The sequence below is a fragment of the Oncorhynchus kisutch genome, linkage group LG23, assembly GCF_002021735.2.
Source record: "Oncorhynchus kisutch isolate 150728-3 linkage group LG23, Okis_V2, whole genome shotgun sequence".
Lineage (NCBI taxonomy): Eukaryota > Metazoa > Chordata > Actinopteri > Salmoniformes > Salmonidae > Oncorhynchus > Oncorhynchus kisutch.
Genome location: NC_034196.2, coordinates 30,425,950 through 30,451,043, shown reverse-complemented (window position 1 = coordinate 30,451,043; position 25,094 = coordinate 30,425,950). Strand labels below are relative to the sequence as shown.

General features: G+C 42.4%; 1 protein-coding gene across 1 annotated transcript in view; it reads right to left on the bottom strand.

Moving 5' to 3' along the window:
- Positions 1-25,094, bottom strand: part of LOC109868813 (laminin subunit gamma-3-like) — a 103,160-nt gene that overhangs the window by 32,521 nt on the left and 45,545 nt on the right. The window contains exons 4-7 of the mRNA XM_031802655.1: positions 23,607-23,773; positions 18,242-18,430; positions 17,774-17,891; positions 721-819 (exon numbers count right to left, since the gene is read on the bottom strand). Coding sequence (XP_031658515.1) covers positions 721-819; positions 17,774-17,891; positions 18,242-18,430; positions 23,607-23,773 — 573 coding nt within the window. The remainder of the gene's footprint in view (positions 1-720; positions 820-17,773; positions 17,892-18,241; positions 18,431-23,606; positions 23,774-25,094) is intronic.

The window sequence follows — 25,094 nt, the reverse complement described above, 5'->3', positions numbered from 1 at the left end:
CCTAATTCATTAATTTAAATCAACTGATTTCCTTATATGAACTGTAACTTAATAAAATCTTTGAAATTGTTGCATTTTGTGTTTATATTTTTGTTTAGTATACAGTACCATTTATAATGTGTTTTGTACTCTGGAAAAAATGTACTTGTCAGTTAGTTTGAAAACCTGTTTTCAATGGGTTACCGTGCCGACTCCATTTGGATACAGTTTGTTAAAGAGCGGTGCCAGAAAATGTCAAGATACGTTCTGTTGAACAACGGCAGCAGGCGGCATCAAAGCTTAATCCTGTACGCCATTGTGCTAACAGTAGGAAGCAGAACAAAGTGTTTCTGTGTCTGTACCGTTGTGGTGACTTCTGTTGCAGACAGCTTCTCCCACTCTCGTTTGCGGAAGAATTGAGTGTGAAAAGTCGCTAAATGCTTTTAAAACCATAGAAATCCTCAGTGTCAAAACTTCTTAAAGCCAGCCTGAAAAGTAGCTGAACGTGTTGCTAGCCTCTTTTACCAATAAAAGTTGCTGGAGGGGTTGGAAAACTTGCTAAATATAGCGACAGTCACTCAATAGGCAACACTGAAAACGTTCCTGGGAGTCTGTGTCACCGTGGTAACCGGAGGGTAGTATTATGTTATATAAGGTGATGATGCAGTAGCCTATCACGGGTCACCTGTCACATGCCTATTTTTCAATTTTGAAGAAAGAACAGTACAATATAAAAGTCACCTGTCACACGCCTGTCCCTCCACGTTAACCCTGCAGTGACAGCCACCATCCAGCACAGAGCAGACGCCCACACTGCCCCTACGGTCACAGTCACACAACCTGTGGAGAGACAATAACAACATCCAGTAAAGGTCAAAGGTTAGCCAGAGGCCAAACTGCTCATGACTGGGGTCATAACATCATGAGACACTTACTGTAGTTTAACACAGAGGTAAGAAAGTCAGAATTCATATTTGTTTGAGTATTTTGTTTTGTGTCTCTGTTTCACATGTTGTTTCATTGATTAATTACTCTGGCAAGGATTGTTTAGTCTTTGCTTGCTCTCTTTTCACACACACACGCACACTGAAAACAGCCTGATCACCAGACCGTGATTGGTTAGGTGGGATCGCAAGCTGTGTCAATCAAAAGCTTTGTTCTATGATAACATGTTTGATCACCTTCATTGATTGATTGTTTTCCTCCAGAACTGTAACACAGAATCAATATTTTAACAAGGTTGCTATTAAGAATAATTCAATTATCCCATGGGCAGGCTTCTACTCTGCTCAGCTCCACTGGCCTGTGTAATTCACACCTCACTTCAGATCAGTACACTGGCAGACTGAGGAAGGTGATGGAGGGAGAGAGGGATGGAGGGAGAGAGGGATGGAGGGAGAGAGGGATGGAGGGAGAGAGAGATGGATGGAGAGGAAGAGGGAGGAGGGAAAAGGAGAGTTTGTGTGTTCTTGTCTGTGTGAGAGTGAAAAACAGAGCAAGCATACCATGCTCACACACCTGTACATGTCTAAGTGTGTTTCTCCATATGCTTATAAGGATCGCCCCCTTTTTTTCCAATCTTTGCCTAAAATGACATACCCAAATCTAACTGTCTGAACTGCAAGTTCTCCCACTTAAAAAGATGAGAGAGGCATGTAATTTTCATCATAGGTACACTTCAACTATGACAGACAAAATGAGATTTTTTTTCTCCAGAAAATCACATTGTAGCATTTTTTATGAATTTACTTGCAAATTATGGTGGAAAATAAGTATTTGGTCAATAACAGGGGATAGGTGTAGGTACTGTTTACAATATCAAGGGGAACGACAGATTTGTACCTTATCAGCTCAGGGATTTGAACTTGCAACCTTCTGTTTACTAGTCCAATGCTCTAACCACTAGGCTACCCTAACACCCCACTATTATTACTATATCAAGGGGATAAGACTGGGTACTGTATACTAAATCAACGGGTTAGGAGTGGGAATTAATTACTCTATTAAGGGGATATAAGTACTGTTTTCTATATAGAAGTACTGTTTACTATATGAATGGGACATGTCTAGGTACTATTTACTATATCAAGGGGATCGGAGTATGTGCTTTTTACTATATCAAGGGCTTTGGAGTAGGTACTGTTTACTAGATTAAGGGGATAGGTGTAGGTGTAGGTACTGTTTACTAGATTAAGGGGATAGGTATATGTACTGTTTACTATATCAAGGGGATAGGAGTATGTGCTTTTTACTATATCAAGGGCTTTGGAGTAGGTACTGTTTACTAGATTAAGCGGATAGGTTTAGGTACTGTTTACTATATCAAGGGGAAAGGAGTGGGTACTGTTTACTATATCAAGGGGAAAGGAGTGGGTACTGTTTACTATATCAAGGGGAAAGGAGTGGGTACTGTTTACTATATCAAGGGGAAAGGAGTGGGTACTGTTTACTATATCAAGGGGAAAGGAGTGGGTACTGTTTACTATATAAATGGGAAAGGAGTGGTAAATGTTGAGTCTATTAAAGGGATTGGAGTGGGTACTGTTTACTATATCAAAGGGAAAGGTGTTGGTAGTCTTTACTAGATTAAGGGGACAGATGTAGGTACTGTTTACTATATCAAGGGGATAAGTGAACGTACTGTTTACTATATCAAGGGGACAGGTGTAGGTACTGTTTACTATATCAAGGTTGATAGCAGTGGCTACTGTTTACTATATTAAGGAAATAGGTATAGGTACTGTTTAGTATATAAAGGGGATATGAGCAGGAAGTTTTTACAATATTAAAGGGATAGGTGTAGGTGTAGATACCGTTTGCTATATCAAGGGGATAGGATTACGAACTGTTTACTATATCAAGGGCTTTGGAGTAGGTACTGTTTACTATATTAAGCGGATAGGTATAGGTACTGTTTACTATATAAAGGGGATAGGTGTAGGTACTGTTTACTATATCAAGGGGATAGGTGTAGGTACTGTTTACTATATCAAGGGCTTTGGAGTAGGTACTGTTTACTATATCAAGGGGATAGGTGTAGGTACTGTTTACTATATCAAGGGCTTTGGAGTAGGTACTGTTTACTATATTAAGCGGATAGGTTTAGGTACTGTTTACTATATTAAGGGGATAGGTGTAGGTACTGTTTACTACATCAAGGGGATAGGACTGGGTACTGTTTACTATATCAAGGGGATAGGACTGGGTACTGTTTACTATATAAATGGGAAAGGAGTGGTAAATGTTGAGTCTATTAAAGGGATTGGAGTGGGTACTGTTTACTATATCAAAGGGAAAGGTGTATGTACTGTTTACTATATCAAGGGGATGGGTGTTGGTAGTCTTTACTAGATTAAGGGGACAGATGTAGGTACTGTTTACTATATTAAGGGGATAGGTGTAGGTACTGTTTACTATATAAAGGGGATAGGTGTAGGTACTGTTTGCTATATAAAGGGGATAGGTGTAGGTACTGTTTACTATATAAAGGGGATAGGAGTAGGTACTGTTTACTATATTAAGGGGACAGATGTAGGTACTGTTTACTATATCAAGGGGATAGGTGTAGGTACTGTTTGCTATATAAAGGGGATAGGTGTAGGTACTGTTTACTATATAAAGGGGATAGGAGTAGGTACTGTTTACTATATTAAGGGGACAGATGTAGGTACTGTTTACTATATCAAGGGGATAGGTGTAGGTACTGTTTACTATATAAAGGGGATAGGTGTAGGTACTGTTTACTATATCAAGGGGGTAGGTGTAGGTACTGTTTGCTATATAAAGGGGATAGGTGTAGGTACTGTTTACTAGATTAAGGGGATAGGTGTAGGTACTGTTTACTATATCAAGGGGGTAGGTGTAGGTACTGTTTGCTATATAAAGGGGATAGGAGTAGGTACTGTTTACTAGATTAAGGGGATAGGTGTAGGTACTGTTTGCTATATAAAGGGGATAGGAGTAGGTACTGTTTACTAGATTAAGGGGATAGGTGTAGGTACTGTTTACTATATCAAGGGGGTAGGTGTAGGTACTGTTTGCTATATAAAGGGGATAGGAGTAGGTACTGTTTACTAGATTAAGGGGATAGGTGTAGGTACTGTTTGCTATATAAAGGGGATAGGTGTAGGTACTGTTTGCTATATAAAGGGGATAGGAGTAGGTACTGTTTACTAGATTAAGGGGATAGGTGTAGGTACTGTTTGCTATATAAAGGGGATAGGTGTAGGTACTGTTTGCTATATAAAGGGGATAGGTGTAGGGACTGTTTACTATATTAAGGAAATAGGTATAGGTACTGTTTAGTATATAAAGGGGATATGAGCAGGAAGTTTTTACAATATTAAAGGGATAGGTGTAGGTGTAGATACCGTTTGCTATATCAAGGGGATAGGATTACGAACTGTTTACTAAATTCAGAAGATAGGAGTGGGTGCTGTTTACTTTATCAAAGGGATCGGTGTTGGATTGTTTACTATATCAAGGGGATAGGTGTTGGTCCTGTTTACTATTTCAACGGGATAGGTGTAGGTAATGTTTACCTCAAAGAGGATAGGAGTGGGTACTGTATACTATATAAAAGGGAAAGGTGTGTGTATAGGAGTGGTTTCTGTTTACTATATTGGGGGATAGGTGTAGGTACTGTTCACTATATCAAGGGGATAGGTGTACGTGCTCTTTACTATCTCAGGGGGATAGGAGAAGGTACTCCTTATGACATTAAGGGGATAGGAGTATGTGCTGTTTAGTAAATCAAGGGGATAGGAGTAGGTGCTGTTTCCTATATTAAAGTGTGACAACCTCCCACTCTGTCTGCCGTATTCTCTCTTTGTTCTTGTTTCCTTATTAGGATGTCGGTGGGCGGAGTTGGGAGGGTCGTCAGCTACATGGGAAACACCTGGGCCCGGTGTCTCCCAGGATAAATACACCACTTCCCCAGACTCTCTCCATGCAGACACCTTTATAGATTTGGTTGTGTTTCTTGGTGTTTTTTTGGTTGTTTGCGTTAGCATCTTTCAACATCCTGCATTATCCCATTCATGCATGCTAAACACTCACACTACTGATTACTGATTACACACACCATTGTGTATTACACTGAATTACTTTATTTAAAAAATATATTTTGTTACTCGTTGTCTCCATTTTGTTACGGGCTTTGAGCCAGTTCGTGACAAGTGGGGGCTCATCTGGGATTTTTGAACGTATTGGTTTGGGAGACCGTGGAGGTACGTGTTTGGTTTGTATATTTTGTTTGAGTTTGATAGGCCCAGTATTGGTTGCCTTTGTTGTTTGGTTTGTGTGCTGCGTTGGAGAGTATAATGGTTAGTTTCCAGGCCCTGTCCAGCCTTAACTCTTGTTCTACTTTCTGTTGGGACATCAGTCTGAGGAGGTGAGTAATTGGCTGTGTACCTCGGGAGATTTGGGTAGGGTAGTGGAACTTGCTACCCGGAGCTATAGCCTTTTTCCCCTGATAGGCTTAGCGCCGTGTTTCATTTTTGGAATATGTTGGGCATGGTTAATGTTTGTGATTTGTGTGGTGTCTGTAGACTGAGCAGTTGTCTCGGGGGCACATCCGTGGCTTGGTGGAATTTTCCTTGCCAGCGGGCTACAGTGCATAAATTCCCACCGCAAATCCGCATGAAGACTAGGGTTGAGTTATTGTAGGTTTTGGGAAGCTCCGTATCTCATCTCTCTTCTATGGTGCTCAGGGTGATTGTCACTTCTCAGGTTGTGGTCTGGTGTGCTCAGCAGAGGGGAAGAGCGAGATTTTTTTTTCTCGTATCTATGGCGTCTTATGTAGATGAGTTAAATTGCTTTCCATCAGAGGAATTGTTAGAATGAGGTACTAAAGAACAGCTGTTGAAGGTCACTGAACACTACAAGGTTAAAATTAGTGATAAATGTCTAAAGAATTATATTAGGTTGATATGAAGCCCAATCTGATGGCGTGGTATTCTTGAAGTTACCACTGGGCCAGCCTCTGCTGAGGACTCGTCGTCTCCCCGTAACGTTACAATGGCCATTCCATCGGTTAGCCCTAGTAGTCTTCTTTTTGAACAGCAGAAAGAACTGCTTCTGTTACAACTGGAGCATGATCGTGAGAAGAGAGAGCATGATCGGCAGCATGATCGTGAGAAGCTAGAGCATGATCGTGAGAAGCTAGAGCATGATCGTGAGAAGCTAGAGCAAGATCGTGAGAAGCTAGAGCATGATCGGCAGCATGATCGTGAGAAGCTAGAGCATGATCGGCAGCATGATCGTGAGAAGCTAGAGCATGATCGGCATCATGATCGTGAGAAGCTAGAGCATGATCGGCATCATGATCGTGAGAAGCTAGAGCATGATCGGCAGCATGATCGTGAGAAGAGAGAGCATGATTGGCAGCATGATCGTGAGAAGCTAGAGCATGATCGGCAGCATGATCGTGAGAAGCTAGAGCATGATCGTGAGAAGCTAGAGCATGATCGTGTAAAGTATGAAAAGGAATTGGCATTTAAACAACATATGGAGCGTGCTAAAATCAAGTTTCAACAGGAATGGATAGAGTTGGTTAGGGAAAGAAAGATCTCAGGGGAGAGTTTGTTCTGGGAAGGTGACCCAGATATACCTAGGGGTCGTTCCTCTTTTGGTCGTGCCCCGGACGCATTTGATATTGTTGGGAACTTACAGTTATTGCCTCTAATGAAAAGGACCCTGAGACATACTTTTCGTTGTTTGAGTGTGTTGCTGACGCTAGGAGTTGGCTTGATTCTGACCGCACTTTAATGTTGCAGTGTGTACTGACTGGTAAAGCGCAGGAAGCATATTCAGCTCTTAGTGTACACGACAGTGCCAGTTATGATGAGGTTAAAATGGCTGTGTTACAAATTTATGAATTGGTCCCTGAGGCTTACAACCAATGGTTTAGAACTTTAAAAAGGAATGATAAACAGACTCATGTTGAGTTTCCGTGAGAATTATCTTTAGTTTAATCGCTGGGTGTTCTGCCTCTGCAGTTGTGACTTTCCAAGGGCTGTGTGATCTGATTGTTAGATCAATTTAAGGACACAATCCCTGATCGTATTGCCACGTATATTAATGAATGAAAAGTAAAGAATGTCGCTGAAGCTGTGGTTTTGGCGGACGAGTATGTGTTGACTCACGAAAGTGTCTTTGCAGTGCCCCGTATTCTGAATGAGTTCGGATAGATTTGGGCTTCACTCACCGAGATACTTTGGCTCACGGGCAGAGTTCTATTCAACTAGGGTTGAACAAGAGTGTCACTATTGGTCAAGAGTGTCACTACTGTCAAGGTTCAGGTCATTGGAAAAACGAATGTCCACTTCTCAGGTCAAAGGGTGCTTACGCTAAATCTAAGCCTACCGCGTTAGCTGCGCCTGTTCCACATCAGTTCACTCATGACTCATTGCCTCATGCCCAGGAGCATGTGAAAGTCCATATTGATCCAGGCTATTTACCTTTCATTACGGAAGGTTTTGTGTCTATGTTAGGAAGTAAAGACCTAGTGCCAGTGAAGATCCTGAGACACAGTGGCCTCTGAATCATTTGTATTGGAGTCTGTGTTACCCTTTTCTGCTGAGACTGGTTCGGGGAATAGTGTTCTAATTAGGGGAATAGGTTTGAACACTCTGTCAGTTCCATTGCATAAACTGATGTTGGATTGTGGGCTGGTGAAGTTGTTGTGGGGGTGCGTCCTTCGTTGCCTATTGAGGGTATCGACGTTATCCCTGGGAATAACTTGGCTGGTGAGCGTGTACCATCTCTAGTGGTTTCCACTAAGCTGTCATTTGTTAGGATTCCTGATGAGAATGTACAGTTTCCCAGAGGTGTTCTCTGCATGTGCAGTGACACGTTCTATGAGCCGTGGCGAACTGGTCACTGCGCTGACTAATGATGATGATAATACAAAAAAGTATGTCACTGTTTTCCCTGTTATCCCGTTATCTGTAACCCGCTCAGATCTAATCAATGCGCAACAGCATGACCCCACATTAGAAAAGTTGCGTGACCAAATTCTGCCTGTGGTACAATTGGGAGATGTCGCCCATGGCTATTTTCTCCAAGAGGATGTCCTGATGAGAAAGTGGGTGTCTCATGGTAGTTGTCTTCTGGGGAAGGCAATTAGTCAGGTTGTTGTACCAGTTAAGCTTCGTGAGTTGGTGTTGGCAACTTCTCACAACGACGTTGCTGGACATGGGGGTGAGGAAAACCTACAATCGTATATTAAGACATTTCTTTTGGCCTAGATTAAAGAGGGATGTTTCTGATTTTATCAAAACGCGTCACACCTGTCAATTAACTCGTAAATCTAATCAAGCTTGTTTCCTGTACTCAGCCAACCTTTTGAGTATCTGATTATTGCCTGTGTGGGTCTTCTGCCTCGTTCTAAAAAGGGTAGTAGTTACCTGTTCACTGTGATGTGTCAGACCACTAGGTTTCTTGCTGCCTGTCCTCTCCGATCTATCACGACTAAGTCTGTGTTAAAAGCTTTGACTCCGTTTCTCTCACTGTTTGGAATCCCTAAGGTCATTCAGAGTGATCAAGGATGTAATTTCACCTCTAATCTGTTTAGTAAGGTTCTTCAACAGCTCCATATTGAACACAATTTGTGAAGTGCCTATCACGCGCCAAGTCAAGGAGCACTGGAACATTTCCATCAATCACTTAAGTCTTTGTTGAGAGCTTATTGTACTGAGATTGATAAGGATTGGGAGGAGGGGTTGCCTTGGTTACTGTTAGCCGCTAGGGAGGTTTCACAGGAGCGCACGGGTTTCAGTCCAAATTACCTTGTGTATGGACATAGGGTGCATGGACTTTTATCTGTCCTCCAGGATGACTGGAAGTCTCCCGAGCCTCCTCAGTCCCTGTTATCGTATGTGTGTGATTTCCGGCGACGCCTGTATGCCGCTGGTGAAATGGCTAAAGAGAAGTTATCATCTTCACAGGAGAGGATGAAGGGCATATTTGATCGCCGAACTGAGCCTTGTCACTTTAGTCTGGGTGACCAGGTTCTTGCTCTGCTGCCAATTGTTGGTTCTCCTTTTCAAGCCAAGTTTCAAGGTCCATATACAGTGGTGAGCCAGTACACTGAGCAAAATTATCTAGTTGCCACTCCAGAACGGAGGAAAGCACACCAGCTGTGCCATGTAAATTTGTTAAAACCCTATTATGCATGTTCCTCTGAGACTGAACAGTAGGAGTCTACAGAGGATGGTAAAACCTGTTCTTTTGGCTGATACCATTGTTTCCTTGGGTTCTTGTCATGCTAGATCTGTGCATGAGGAGGAAGATGTTCCTGGTCCCGACGGTTGTATATTGCAGGGTAGATTGTCTAAAATATCCAGTGTCTCTGAATTTTTCAGTCTTCTCACTCACCTACCTATTGATGGGTGGAAAGAGATGGTTGGTCTGATTCTGAGATTTCCAGGTTTGTTTTCTGATACACCTACCTACACGTACAAACTTAATAGAACATGATATTAACATTGGAGATGCTGACCCCATTCGTCAGCGGTTCTATAGAGTTTCTTCAGAGAAACTTCGTTGTCTGGATGCTGAGGTCAGGTACATGCTGGAGAGTAAGATAGCAGAGCCTTCTTTCTCCAGTTGGGCTTCTCCCTGTATCTTGGTCAGTAAACCGGACGGAACAAACCAATTTTGTACCGACAACCATAAGGGAAACAGTGTCACAAAGCCAGATTAATTTCCTCTTCCTCGGATGGAGGACTGTGTTGAAGTCGGTGCAGCTAAGTTTGACCTGTTAAAAGGCTATTGGCAGGTGCCACTGACGACTAGAGCACGTGAAATCTCTGCCTTTATTACACCCTTTGGTCTGTACTCGTATTCGTTTATGAGTTTCGGTCTGCGTAATGCACCTGCCACTTTTCAGCGACTTATGAACAGGGTTGTCGCCGGTCTGACCGGGTGCGCTGTTTATTTGGTCGATGTAGTTATATATATATATGCAGATACTTGGGAAGAACATCTGTCCCGTATTCAAGCCTTGTCTGGCTGCGGGTCGCCTCAAGATCAATCTGGCAAATTGTGAGTTTGCTCAGGCGACCGTTACATACCTTGGCAAGGTGGTTGGGCAGGTTGAAGTGCGTCTTGTTTGGGCTAAAGTGGTAGCTATTGATGCTTTTCCACCACCAACTACTAAGAAGGAACTGATGCGTTTCTTGGGCATGATTGGTTATTACTGTAGTTTTTGTAATAACTTCTCTACTGTGGTCGCTCCCTTGACAGATATGCTGAAAGCTAAGGCTGTTTACGTTTGGTCTACTCGTTGTCAACAGGCTTTTGAAGATGCAAAGAGGTTGCTTACCTCAACTCTGGTGCTGGCTGCTCCTCATGTGGATTTGTCATTTACCTTGCAGGTGGATGCTAGTCATGTGGGAGCAGGTGCAGTTTTGCTGCAAGCAGATGTGTCTGGGGTTGAGAGGCCTGTAGGTTTCTTTTCCAAAAAGTTTAACGATTATCAGTTCAACTATTCGGTTATTGGGAAAGTGAACAGTTATTATTTGGGCGCTACAACACTTCGAAGTGTATGTCGGGTTGGGGGTAGTACCTATTGTGGTCTACACCGACCATAACCCTCTTTTTTTTTTTTTTAGGTCCATGATGTATCCTAACCAGGGGATAATGAGATGGTGTTTCTTTTTACAATCATTACATCTTGATGTGCGAGACATCCGGGGGACTGAAAACGTGATTGCTGATGCGCTCTCTCGTGCACCCTTTTCCTAAATGTTTACTTGACTGACCATTGTTTCGTATTGTCATGTTCTCTCTGTCCTGTCTGTCCCCTCCTGGTCTTGTTTTCTTCTTTCCTCTTAAATGTTGCTTCCTGTGCAAAGGTTGCTGAGGTCTGGGGAGGAGGTTGGCTGGGGCAAATTGGGAGTGTGAACACGTAACCCCTCATCAATTTGAGACGCAGAGGCTGTGTCAATTTGGGACGCAGAGGCTGTGTCAATTTGGGACGCAGAGGCTGTGTCAATTTGGGACGCAGAGGCTGTGTCAATTTGGGACGCAGAGGCTGTGTCAATTTGGGACGCAGAGGCTGTGTCAATTTGGGACGCAGAGGCTGTGTCAATTTGGGACGCAGAGGCTGTGTCAATTTGGGACGCAGAGGCTGTGTCAATTTGGGACGCAGAGGCTGTGTCAATTTGGGACGCAGAGGCTGTGTCAATTTGGGACGCAGAGGCTGTGTCAATTTGGGACGCAGAGGCTGTGTCAATTTGGGACGCAGAGGCTGTTATGATGTTCCGGGGTCCTTGTTGGTCCCCGGTTTTATGGGGGGAGATGTGACGACCCTCCCACTCTGTCTGCCGTATTCTCTTTGTTCTTGGCATCCTTATTAGGATGCCGGTGGGCGGAGTTGGGAGGGTCGTCAGCTACACGGGGAAACACCTGGGCCCGGTGTCTCCCAGGATAAATACACCACATCCCCATTCATGGAAGAGACTCTCTCCATGCAGACACCTTTATAGATTTTGTTGTGTTTCTTGGTGTTTTTTTGGTTGTTTGCTTTAGCATCTTTCAACACCCTGCATTATGCCATGCATGCAAAACACTCACTTCTTATTACTGATTACACACACCATTGTATATTATACTTGATTTAATAAATATATATTTTGTTACTCTATCTCCACGTTGTCTCCCTTTTGTTACGGGCTTTGAGCCGGTACATGACAAAAGGGATTTGAGTAGGTTCTGTTTACTCTATTAAGGGGACCGGAGTAGGTAATATTTACTTTATCAAGATGATAGGTGTACGTACTGTTTACTATATCAAGGGGATAGGACTGGGTACTGTATACTATATCAAGTGGGAATTAATTACTCTATTAAGGGGATAGAAGTACTGTTTACTATATAGAAGTACTCTTTACTATTTGAATGGGACATGTCTAGGTACTATTTACTATATAAAGGGGATCGGAGATGGTACTGTTTCCTATATCAAGGGGATATGTGTACATACTGTTTACTATATCAAGGGGATAGGACTGTGTACTGTATACTATATTAAGGGGATAGAAGTACTGTTTACTATTGTCATGACTGTCAACCAGGTCAGGTTACAGGAGACCACAACCCTACAGATTATCTCTCAACCCCAACAGAGGAGAGATCTAGGGGTCTGAAGATGTGGGCGGTTTTATGGCCCCTCACGCCCCTGGTAAATCTCAGGCCACAGACAAATTCCTTTGTCCTGTTACTATGGAGAACCAGACATTAAACATGAATAAAGGGACTTTGGAACAATGGTTTCTGTCAGCCACAATGGTGGTCATGACGATAGATGGAAAATGAAAATGTCATTTTTGTTTTGTTAATAGATGACGTTATTACGAAAACATTGTAATGTGAAGAGTTTTCCTAGTATATGTTTGTTTATACGTTGTATTGAAAATAGGTACCGGAGTAGGTACCGTTGACTATATGCAGGGGATAGGAGTGGGTACTATTAAGGGGACATGAGGTACTGTTTACTACATTAATGGTACTGTTCACAATATAAAGATGTGTAGGTGCTCTTTACAATATCAAGGGGATAGGAGGAGGTATTGTTCACTTTCTCTAAGGGATAGGAGTGGGTTCTGTTTACTAAATTAAGGGGATAGGAATATGTGGTTTTTCTATATCAAGGGCTTTGGAGTAGGTACTGTTTACTATACAAAGGGGAAAGGAGTGGCTACTGTTTACAATATCAATGGGATAGGAGTGGGAAATGTTGACTCTATTTAGGGGATAGGAGTCGGTACTGTTTAATATATGAATTGGACACGTGTGTGTATATACTGTTTACTATATAAAGGTAACAGGAGTAGGTACTGTTTACTATATCAAGGGGATAGGAGGTGGTTCTGTTTACTATATCAACGGGATAGGAGGTGGTTCTGTTTACTATATCAACGGGATAGGAGTTTGTGAAGTTTACTTTATCAATGGCATTGGAGTAGGTACTTTTTTAAAGGAATATGTGTTTTCCCTGTTTACTATATCAAGGGGATAGGAGGAGGTACTGTTCACTTTCCCAAGGGGATAGGAGTGGGTTCCTTTTACTAAATTATGAGGATATGAGTGGGTACTGTTTAGTATATCAAGGGGATAAGTGTAGGTTTTGTTTACCATATCAAGAGGATAGGAGTGGGTAATGTTTACTATGTCAATGGGAAAAGTATGTACTGTTTACTATATCAAGGGGATTGGAGGACGAACTGTTCACTTTCTCAAATCAAAGTTTATTTGTCACGTGTGCTGAATACAACGGGTGTAGACCTTATAGTGAGCTTACTTACAGGCTCTAACCAATGTTGCGGGGGGGGGGGGAAGTGTGTGTGTGTGTGTGTAGGTAGGTATAGAAATAAAACAACAGTAAAAATACATTTGAAAAAAGAGTAGGAAGGCTTTTTCCAGACACCGGTTAGTCAGAATTATTGAGGTAGTATGTACATGTAGGTATCGTTAAAGTGACTATGCATATATGATGGACAGAGAGTAGCAGAAGCTTAAAATGAGGGGTTGGCGGGTCGTGGGGCACAATGCAGATATCCCGGTTAGCCAATGTGCGGGGGCACTGGTTGGTCGGGCCAATTTAGGTAGTATGTACATGAATGTATAGTTAAAGTGACTATGCATATAAGATAAACAGAGAGTAGCAGCAGCGTAAAAGAGGGGTTAGGGGGGCACACAATGCAAATAGTCCGGGTAACCATTTGGTTACCTGTTCAGGAGTCTTATGGCAGCTCTACCCTTTAGCTCAGTGCGAATGTTGCCTGTAATCCATGGCTTCTGGTTGGGGTATGTACGTACAGTCACTGTGGGGACGACATCCTCAATGCACTTATTGATAAAGCCAGTGGCTGATGTGGTGTATTCCTCAATGTCATTGGAAGAATCCCGGAACATGTTCCAGTCTGTGATAGCAAAGCAGTCCTGTAGTTTAGCATCTGCTTCATCTGATATTTTTTTTTAGACCGAGTCACTGGTGCTTCCTGCTTTCATTTTTGCTTGTAAGCAGGAATCAAGAGGATAGAGTTGTGGTCAGATTTACCAAATGGAGGGTGTGGGAGAGCTTTGTACGCTTCTCTGTGTGTGGAGTACAGGTGATCTAGAATTGTTTTCCCTCTGGTTGCACATTTAACATGTTGATAGAGATTTGGTAGAACTGCATTAAGTCTCTGGCCAAGGGGATAGGAGTGGGTTCGTTTTGCTAAATTAAGAGGATAGGAGTGGGTACTGTTTAGTATTTCAAGGGGATAGCTGTAGGTTTTGTTTACTATATCAAGGGGATAGGTGTAGGTGCTGTTTACCTCATAAATAGTATAGGAGTGGGTACTGTTTACTATATCAAAGGGAATGGTATACAGTGCCTTGCGAAAGTATTCGGGCCCCCTTGAACTTTGCGACCTTTTGCCACATTTCAGGCTTCAAACATAAAGATATAAAACTGTATTTTTTTGTGAAGAATCAACAACAAGTGGGACACAATCATGAAGTAGAACGACATTTATTGGATATTTCAAACTTTTTTAACAAATCAAAAACTGAAAAATTGGGCGTGCAAAATTATTCAGCCCCCTTAAGTTAATACTTTGTAGCGCCACCTTTTGCTGCGATTACAGCTGTAAGTTTTATATCTTTATGTTTGAAGCCTGAAATGTGGCAAAAGGTCGCAAAGTTCAAGGGGGCCGAATACTTTCGCAAAGCACTGTATGTACTGTTTACTATATCAAGGGATAGGTGTAGGTACTGTTTACTATATCAAGGAGATAGCAGTGGGTACTGTTAACTATATTAAAGGGATAGGTGTAGGTACTGTTTACTATATCAAGGAGATAGCAGTGGGTACTGTTTACTATATCAAGGGATAGGTGTAGGTACTGTTTACTATATCAAGGAGATAGCAGTGGGTACTGTTTACTATATCAAGGGATAGGTGTAGGTACTGTTTACTATATCAAGGAGATAGCAGTGGGTACTGTTTACTATATCAAGGGATAGGTGTAGGTACTGTTTACTATATCAAGGAGATAGCAGTGGGTACTGTTTACTATATCAAGGGATAGGTGTAGGTACTGTTTACTATATCAAGGAGATAGCAGTGGGTACTGTTTACTATATCAAGGGATAGGTGTAGGTACTGTTTACTATATCAAGGAGATAGCAGTGGGTACTGTTAACTATATTAACGGGATAGGTGTAGGTACCTTTTGCAAAATCAAGGGGATAGGAGGAGCAACTGTTTTCTATATCAAGGGGATAGGAGTGGGTACTGTTTACTATATCAAGGAGATAGCAGTGGGTACTGTTAACTATATTAAAGGGATAGGTGTAGGTACCTTTTGCAAAATCAAGGGGATAGGAGGAGCAACTGTTTTCTATATCAAGGGGATAGGAGTGGGTACTCTTTACTATTTGAAGGGGATATGTTTAGGTTCTGTTTACTATATTAAATCTGTAGCTGTTGGTACTGTTTACTATATGATGGGGATATGTTTAATGTAAGGTTTACAATATGAAGGGGATAGGAGGAGGTACTTTTTACTATTTTATGAGCATTGGAGTATGTCCTGTTTACTATATCAAGGGGATAGTAGAAGGTACAGTTTACTATATTAAGGGGATAGGTATAGGTACTGTTTACTACATCAAGGGGATAGGTATAGGTACTGTTTACTACATCAAGGGGATAGGAACAGGTACTGTTTACTATGTCAAGGGGATAGGTATAGGTACGGTCTACTATGTCAAGGGGATAGGAGTGGGTACTGTTTACTATATCAAGGGATATGATTAGGTACTGTTTACTATATTAATGGGATAGGTTTAGGTACTGTTTACTATATTAAGAGGAATGGGTACTGTTTACTATATGAAGGGTATAGGAGTTGGTACTGTTTACTATATACATGGGATATGATCAGGTACTGTTTACTGTATGTAAGGGCTAGGTGTAGGTGCTGTATAGTATATCAAGTGGATAGGAGAAGGTGCGTTTACTATATCAAGGGGATAGGAGTGAGTACTGTTTACCATATTAAGGTGATAGGAGTGGGTACTGTTTACCATATTAAGGTGATAGGAGTGGGTACTGTTTACTATATCAACGGGATATGTGTAGTTATTATTGACTATATCAAGGGGTTAAGTGTAGTTACTGTTTTACTATGTCAAGGGGATAGGAGTGGGTACTGTTTACCATATTAAGGTGATAGGAGTGGGTACTGTTTACCATATTAAGGTGATAGGAGTGGGTACTGTTTACTATATCAACGGGATATGTGTAGTTATTATTGACTATATCAAGGGGTTAAGTGTAGTTACTGTTTTACTATGTCAAGGGGATAGGAGTGGGTACTGTTTACCATATTAAGGTGATAGGAGTGGGTACTGTTTACCATATTAAGGTGATAGGAGTGGGTACTGTTTACTATATCAACGGGATATGTGTAGTTATTATTGACTATATCAAGGGGTTAAGTGTAGTTACTGTTTTACTATGTCAAGGGGATAGGAGTGGGTACTGTTTACCATATTAAGGGGTTAAATGTAGTTACTGTTTTACTATGTCAAGGGGATAGGAGTGGGTACTGTTTACCATATTAAGGGGTTAAGTGTAGTTACTGTTTTACTATGTCAAGGGGATAGGAGTGGGTACTGTTTACCATATTAAGGGGTTAAGTGTAGTTACTGTTTTACTATGTCAAGGGGATAGGAGTGGGTACTGTTTACCATATTAAGGGGTTAAGTGTAGTTACTGTTTTACTATGTCAAGGGGATAGGAGTGGGTACTGTTTACCATATTAAGGTGATAGGAGTGGGTACTGTTTACCATATTAAGGGGTTAAGTGTAGTTACTGTTTTACTATGTCAAGGGGATAGGAGTGGGTACTGTTTACCATATTAAGGGGTTAAGTGTAGTTACTGTTTTACTATGTCAACGGGATAGGAGTGGGTACTGTTTACCATATTAAGGTGATAGGAGTGGGTACTGTTTACCATATTAAGGGGTTAAGTGTAGTTACTGTTTTACTATGTCAAGGGGATAGGAGTGGGTACTGTTTACCATATTAAGGGGTTAAGTGTAGTTACTGTTTTACTATGTCAAGGGGATAGGAGTGGGTACTGTTTACCATATTAAGGGGTTAAGTGTAGTTACTGTTTTACTATGTCAAGGGGATAGGAGTAGGTACTGTTCACTGTTCTTTGTGACAGGTTTAGTTACTGTCTACTAATATTTATTGTAATGAAATTGCAAATAGCGGTGTTGTTAATAGATCAGGTCACAGTAGTGATGAATTAGCAAAAACAGCAAGAGTGGATAGTTGTTGCAAACTGGATGAATGTCCCCATTTTGGTGTTCTGCTCAGCCATGGTATACACCTCAACACTACAGAAGCAAATAGGGTCAGGGTTAGTGCGTTTCTAATGGCTAGAACCAACGCAGCATAACAAGATAAATCAATAAACACAAACTAGAATTGGATTGCTGGTCTTCTCTACACCAGATTTTCAAAGATAGTTAAGATGTGCTTCTAAAATAATATGTCTTCATGTTGAAATTAAATATGAACACACACCCCACACAGGGTTGAATTCAGGAGTGCAATTTACTGACCCGGAAGATAGTTCTACAATATTGTGGCCTACTGAACGTGGTCGTAGATTAGACGCAAACAGAAAGAAAAAATATCCTTTAAAAAAAACCTGCATTGTTCTATTACTCTCCCTCTGTCATCAAAGTGTTTGTTTATTTTTCCGTGTACATGTGTGTGTGTACCTGCAGCCGCCAGGGCTGAGGGAGTGGAAACCGGGTTGACAGGTGTCACACTTCACCCCTGACACACTGGGTCTGCACTCACACTTCCCCTCCACACCACACTGCAGACTCACAGAACCTGGGAGAGAGGACGGAGGGAGAGAGAGAGAGTGAGAATGAGAGAGAGAGTGAGAGGGAGAGAGGGGGGGGATGACAGGGTGAGTGGTTGAGTGGTTGAGTGAGTGAGTGAGTGAGTGAGTGAGTGAGTGAGTGAGTGAGTGAGCGAGTGAGTGAGAGAGAGAAGGGGGGGAATGACAGGGTGAGAGAGTGAGAGAGTGAGTGAGTGAGTGAGTGAGTGAGTGAGTGAGTGAGTGAGTGAGTGAGTGAGTGAGTGAGAGAAGGGGGGGAATGACAGGGTGAGAGAGAGATGGATGGATAGTTCATATTTATGATGCCTTAATGTGAAGCAGTCTAAAATACATGGTTTACCCATGGTGTTACAGTCACAGGGGCTGCAGGGGTCCTGTGATGACCGTCGGTAGTGGTTCTCTCTACAGCGTTCACAATGCGGTCCATCAGTCTGGTCCCTACAGTCTACACAGCGCCCCCCACTTGCTGTGCTGCGGTACTGCTCCACATCGAAGACACACACATCCGCATGCCCACTGCAGTTACACTCTGACGAGAGAGAGAGAGACAGGGGGGATAGCGAGAGGAAGAGAAGGTGGGTGGGTGGTATGGAAGGGAGGGAGGGAGAGAGAGAGAGAGAGGTAAATAAGAAAGAGAGGGGAAAAGATGAGCAAAAAGAGAGGGAGGGGAGAGAGAGGGAGGAGATGAGGTCAGGGAAATGGCGAGAGAGGGAGAGTGAGATGGGGAGGAAAAGTGAGAGAGAATGGATGGGGGTTACTGTATGCTTATGAGAGATTATGCGTGTGTGATTGGAACCTAATGTACAGGTACATTTCTAATCCCATTTCACACGGGCCTAATGATCAGCCAATCACTTAGTCAGGGGGCACCGTGATAACGCTAATAAGTGTGTACAAGAGTGTACAAGAGACGATTACTCAGTCGATAACCTCCAATCACAGGGCTCGGTAGAGTACTCTTCATTTCCTCTCCACTGCAGTATTCTGCTGTCTCTCTGTCTGGCTACATGAGGTTTAGGATTCTAGAAAACATCCTATTTTATTACACATCTGTCACGTTCTGACCATAGTTCTTGTGTGTTTTCCTTGTTTTAGTGTTGGTCAGGACGTGAACTGGGTGGGCATTCTATGTTGTGTGTCTAGTTTGTCTGTTTCTGTGTTTGGCCTGATATGGTTCTCAATCAGAGGCAGGTGTTAGTCATTGTCTCTGATTGGGAACCATATTTAGGTAGCTTGTTTTGTCTTGGGGGTTGTGGTTGATTGTTTCCTGTCTTTGTACTAGATAGGACTGTTTTCACATTTGTTGTTTTGTATTTTGTGTTCAGTTGGGATTTATTATTAAAGAAGATGAACACTCACCACGCTGCACTTTGGTCCTCTCTTTCCCAGGAAGAAAGCCGTTACAGAATCACATTTTCTGTTAAGTTTGCAATAACCATATGATTATTCCTCCCTGATTGAAGAGAGGAGAGGTTCCATTCTAGTTGTATTTTGCTCTACAGAGTAGGAAGTGAGTGTATTTGCTATTAGAGTATGGAGATTAGGAATATATTAACGAGACTCTATCTAGAGATAGGCCTCAGAGCCACAGAAAGATCAAGGTCTAAACCAGTGCTGCATAGTTAGTCTCACATGTGTCATTCTCAATTTATAGGATTTGGGTGCATATGGGTGGGCCTACACAGTAAGATATGAGAGTCTGATTTGTAAACCACTGGATATGAGTCTGCTAATGATTAAAATGTGAAAAACACAAGACATAAAACACCTACTACAGTCAATTACTTTATTTACATGTGTTGATTTTTGCTTATAGTACCTGTAGCAGACAGGTATGAGGTATATGAAACAAGTTGTCATGGAGAAGAACTGTCACGACTCCTACCGAAGGTGGCTCCCCTTCCTGTTCGGGTGGTGATCGGCGGTCGTAGTCACCGGCCTACTAGCTGCCACCGATCCCTTTTTCCCTTTTCTGTTGGTTTGGTCTGATTTGTTTCACCTGTTTCTTGTTTAGACTTTTAGTTTGGCTTTTTAAGTCGGTAGGCCGCCTGCTCTTCGTATGTTTGGCTATTTAAGTCGGTAGACCCGCCTGCTCTTCGTGTGTTTGGCTATTTAAGTCGGTAGGCCGCCTGCTCTTCGTGTGTTTGGCTATTTAAGTCGGTAGGCCGCCTGCTCTTCGTATGTTTGGCTATTTAAGTCGGTAGGCCGCCTGCTCTTCGTATGTTTGGCTATTTAAGTCGGTGGGCCACCTGCTCTTCGTATGTTTGGCTATTTAAGTCGGTAGGCCGCCTGCTCTTCGTATGTTTGGCTATTTAAGTCGGTAGGCCGCCTGCTCTTATGTTTGGCTATTTAAGTCGGTAGGCCACCTGCTCTTATGTTTGGCTATTTAAGTCGGTAGGCCACCTGCTCTTATGTTTGGCTATTTAAGTCGGTAGGCCACCTGCTCTTCGTATGTTTGGCTATTTAAGTCGGTAGGCCACCTGCTCTTCGTATGTTTGGCTATTTAAGTCGGTAGGCCACCTGCTCTTCATATGTTTGGCTATTTAAGTCGGTAGGCACGCCTGCTCTTCATATGTTTGGCTATTTAAGTCGGTAGGCCACCTGCTCTTCATATGTTTGGCTATTTAAGTCGGTAGGCCACCTGCTCTTCGTATGTTTGGCTATTTAAGTCGGTAGGCCACCTGCTCTTCGTATGTTTGGCTATTTAAGTCGGTAGGCACGCCTGCTCTTCGTGTGTTTGGCTATTTAAGTCGGTAGGCCCGCCTGCTCTTCATGCAGGCTTGTTTATTCCCACTTTGTATGTGGGGTAGTGCGATCTTGGTTTGGTTCCTGTTTTGGGCATTTGTTTTATGAAGCTCAGTTTCGTTGTATATACTGTTTTTCCCGGTGCTGAATAAAACGCTATTCAGAACGTTCTGCCTCCTGCACCTGACTCCTCACCCACTACGCCTAAGATTGTTACGCGAACATCCTTCACCAGGCACCATAGTCTTATTTTCATTCTATATATTAACATTTGATTCCTAAAAAATTTACAATATGAATTTAAACCAACAGCTTGTAAACATACTTTTTAAAGCGTTCTGGAATGTGTAATTCTGAAACAATGGAGGTCACTCTGGGAACGAGTCAATCAACTGCAGCATAATAGTCTACTATAGCAGAGGTCATCGAAAAACAGACTTATTATTTTATATATTACAGCTGTTATGATCTGCACATGTCAGTGAAAAATAGCCAGTCCTATACTTTGCAAAGCCCCTTGATTCCCTCAATGATGTCTCAGAGCAATTGATAGAAATCCATCAATAGTGTGATTTTTTTTTAAACAAGAGGAAATTAGATTACTGTTGGTTGGGAATAGGCTACTGGGTGGATGTTGAGTTGTTTTGTAACCATTGTTTTCCCTGCTAAAATTGTTCATACAGTATATACCCTTTAAAGATGATCATGAGTGATAATGTGTCTGACTGCAAATAGATAGAGTCTGCCTGAGTCATTACACATGTATTCAAGGCAGGTATCTCAGGTGCACTTACTAAAATGTCTTTCCAACTAGGAAGTGGATAGTAAGCTAAATTAGACACTTATGTCTGCTAAGTAACTTGGTAATCACCAGAAGGATGTTGTGACAACATAAATGTCTGTCTGTCTGTCTCTCACCCGTTGTCAATTAAAGTGTTTGTGTTCTGACAAGTAGAGCCATATGGTACTGGTTCCATACACATGCCATACACAGCAGAGAAGAGAGAGACAGAGCTTGGTCCGGTAAGCTGCGGCAAAATTGGTTTCTATCTCACCGAATATGGAGGCTGAACATTATAATACACAGAGCATTCACTTTTACTCTCTAGTTCTTTCACATTCAGTACTTATTTTCTTATATGTATTTAATAATATATTCATTTTTTCCTTTACAGTACAGTGCAGCTGCATGCGGCAGTCTATTTAAAAAAGCCACCTGTTTGGTACAGAGACCCAAATTGCACCCTATTCCCTACATAGTGCAATAGATTTGACCATAGCCCTATGTGCCCTGGTCAAAGGTAAACTACACTATATAGGGAAAGGGTGCTATTTAGAACACAGCATGAGTGTAATTAAAACAAGCTTGTTTCTTAATAGAATCAAGCATAAAAACAATTAACGAGGCCTCTCCTTTATGGGTTTATCAGTCCAACCAATTACAATTCCTCCTCAGCAGTGTTCAAAAGAACCATTCACCGCTCAGTGCACAGCGCGATAAGCCTGAACCGCGCTGATATTTGCACGCACACGCACACACACACACACACACACACACACACACACACACGAGCCCATGAAGACTGTAATGCAGAAAAACAATAGAGAAGCATTATTCTATCAACTTACTGTAGGGTGTGACCTGGACTCTTGTACCTCCTTGTGGAGAGAGATTCTACAGATGGTGCAGGTGCGACATATGCCTGACAACCCCCAAGGCGGTACAGCACCCCCTCACTCACTTGCTCCAACACACACACACACACACACACACACGCACACGTACACATGTACATATACACACATGCGCACACACACACATACAGCAGCAGGTTGATGTTTATTGTCATGAATCTTGCCCTGGAGGCAGAAGTGAGCGATTTCCGCTAGATGAGCCAGCTGCAAAAATTGTATATATTGTAAAAATATGTGAGAACAAAAATGTAAGGTTAGGGTAAGCAATTTGGGTAAGGTTAAGTTAAGGCTACACCAACATCTTACATTTACATATGATACGTTCAATATCAGGTATGCTTTGTAAATACAGTGTTATGTGGTTACTGTACATCAATGTTCAGCTGTCCTCCCTCCAACTCTCCTGTAGCCTACTCAGAGGGTTCAGCTGTCCTCCCTCCAAATCTCCTATAGTCTTCTCCGAGGGTTATTTGAACAAATCCCTGGGTACTCACTAATACTTTATGTACTCCTAAAGGAACTTGGCTGCAATACTCACTCATACACTACCCCAACTATACATTTCCCCAGGGGTGACTGAACTAAACCAATCTCTAATACTCACTCATACACTACCCCAACTATACATTTCCCCAGGGGTGACTGAACTAAACCAATCTCTAATACTCACTCATACACTACCCCAACTATACATTTCCCCAGGGGTGACTGAACTAAACCAATCTCTAATACTCACTCATACACTACCCCAACTATACATTTCCCCAGGGGTGACTGAACTAAACCAATCTCTAATACTCACTCATACACTACCCCAACTATACATTTCCCCAGGGGTGACTGAACTAAACCAATCTCCAATACTCACTCATACACTACCCCAACTAAACATTTCCCCAGGGGTGACTGAACTAAACCAATCTCTAATACTCACTCATACACTACCCCAACTATACATTTCCCCAGGGGTGACTGAACTAAACCAATCTCTAATACTCACTCATACACTACCCCGGCTATACATTTCCCCAGGGGTGACTGAACTAAACCAATCTCCAATACTCACTCATACACTACCCCAACTAAACATTTCCCCCAGGGGTGACTGAACTAAACCAATCTCCAATACTTACTCATACACTACCTCAACTATACATTTCCCCAGGGGTGACTGAACTAAACCAATCTCCAATACTTACTCATACACTTCCCCAACTACATATTTCCCCAGGGGTGACTGAACTAAACCAATCTCCAATACTTACTCATACAATGGTTGGCAGAGTCTCCGGTGGCCCTGGCCCAAGGCCTGTCCTGGTAAAATGGGTGACACCTCTGGCAGTCCACCCCGACAGTGTGATGCTGGCAGTCACACACCAGAGCCCCCTGCTCGTCCAACACACATTCACTGCCATGGCCATTACACTTACACCTGGCGGATAAAGATGGAGAGGTGTGTGTGTGTACACACACACATTTACAGATATACATTTGTATGGACTCAAACTTACAGTATATGCACTGAGCGCACACACGTGCACACATGTACGAATATGCACACACACAAACACAGACACACACACATAAAAGGAAATTAACAGAGAACAGAGAATAGGACAGAACGGAGGAGATGTAAAATGAGAAAGTATTTTCACTGTGACTTTTCACCTCCCATTACCTATCAGTGGCAGATACAGTACATCGCCTTGGATAACGTGGGGTTTTATACCCTTCAGTGAATACTGTTCTGCTCATCTCCCCTGTGTGTCCAACTCTCGTCTGGACAAGATGTCCCTGAGCGTAAACAACTTCAACTACCAGTCACTGTGTGTATGTGTGTGCATGTGAGTTATTGTGTTATATATCAAGTTATGCATATCCTTTCCAACCAGTCGAGAAAAGACCATTTCCTATGTCTAGAAGTCATTTAATGATCAAGGATGTTTTGCCAATAGCTGTTAGCTGAGGCCCTATCTTTACTGTGACACGGTGAGGATGACAGTGTCTTATTCTCCTTGTTGTGTTGACTCTGTATAGTGCCTGCCTGCATCCCAACTGACACCCTCTTCCCTATACAGTGCATTACTTTTGACTAGAGCTCTTTGGGCCCTGATAAAAAGTAGTGCATGAAATAGAGTGCCATTTGGGGTGCATCCTCTGTCATTGGTTCTGCAGAGGGCCTTTCTGTGAGGGGGGGGGGGGGGGCTTATCATCGCCTGTCCCTGTCAGATTTAACCAGCTGTCCCAGATCCAGACTCTTTATGCTAACGGCTCCCAATCAGTTATTTCTGTTTCTGTTGTTGTTGTTGTTGTGACAAGGAAGTTGTTAGTAAGAAAGTGAAAATTGCCCCCAACCACCAACTCAGATGTCTCTAGTAGTAAACTCTGAGGTAATCTTGACAACCACAATAATGAATATGGAACAGAGAACAGCTCATGTAGCAGCTTAGTAGTCCATCAGTTCTGGACCATTTCTTTTGACTATTTTTGGAGTTACTATACTCCACTAGCTGACCATTTAATACAACACATTGACATACCCTGACACTAATTGTGTCCATTCATAACATTCAGTGTGCGAATTGACCAAGTGACAAGTACTAGCACTGCTCTGGCCAATCCAACAAGCTAGGCTGACTACGCAAGCCCAACAAGTTGTCAGCTTGCCCCCCTTCATTCCCTCAGGTGTCATGGTGACATTGTTGGGTCATTTGTCAAACTGTCACCCCTCGCTTTGATCATAAACACTTATG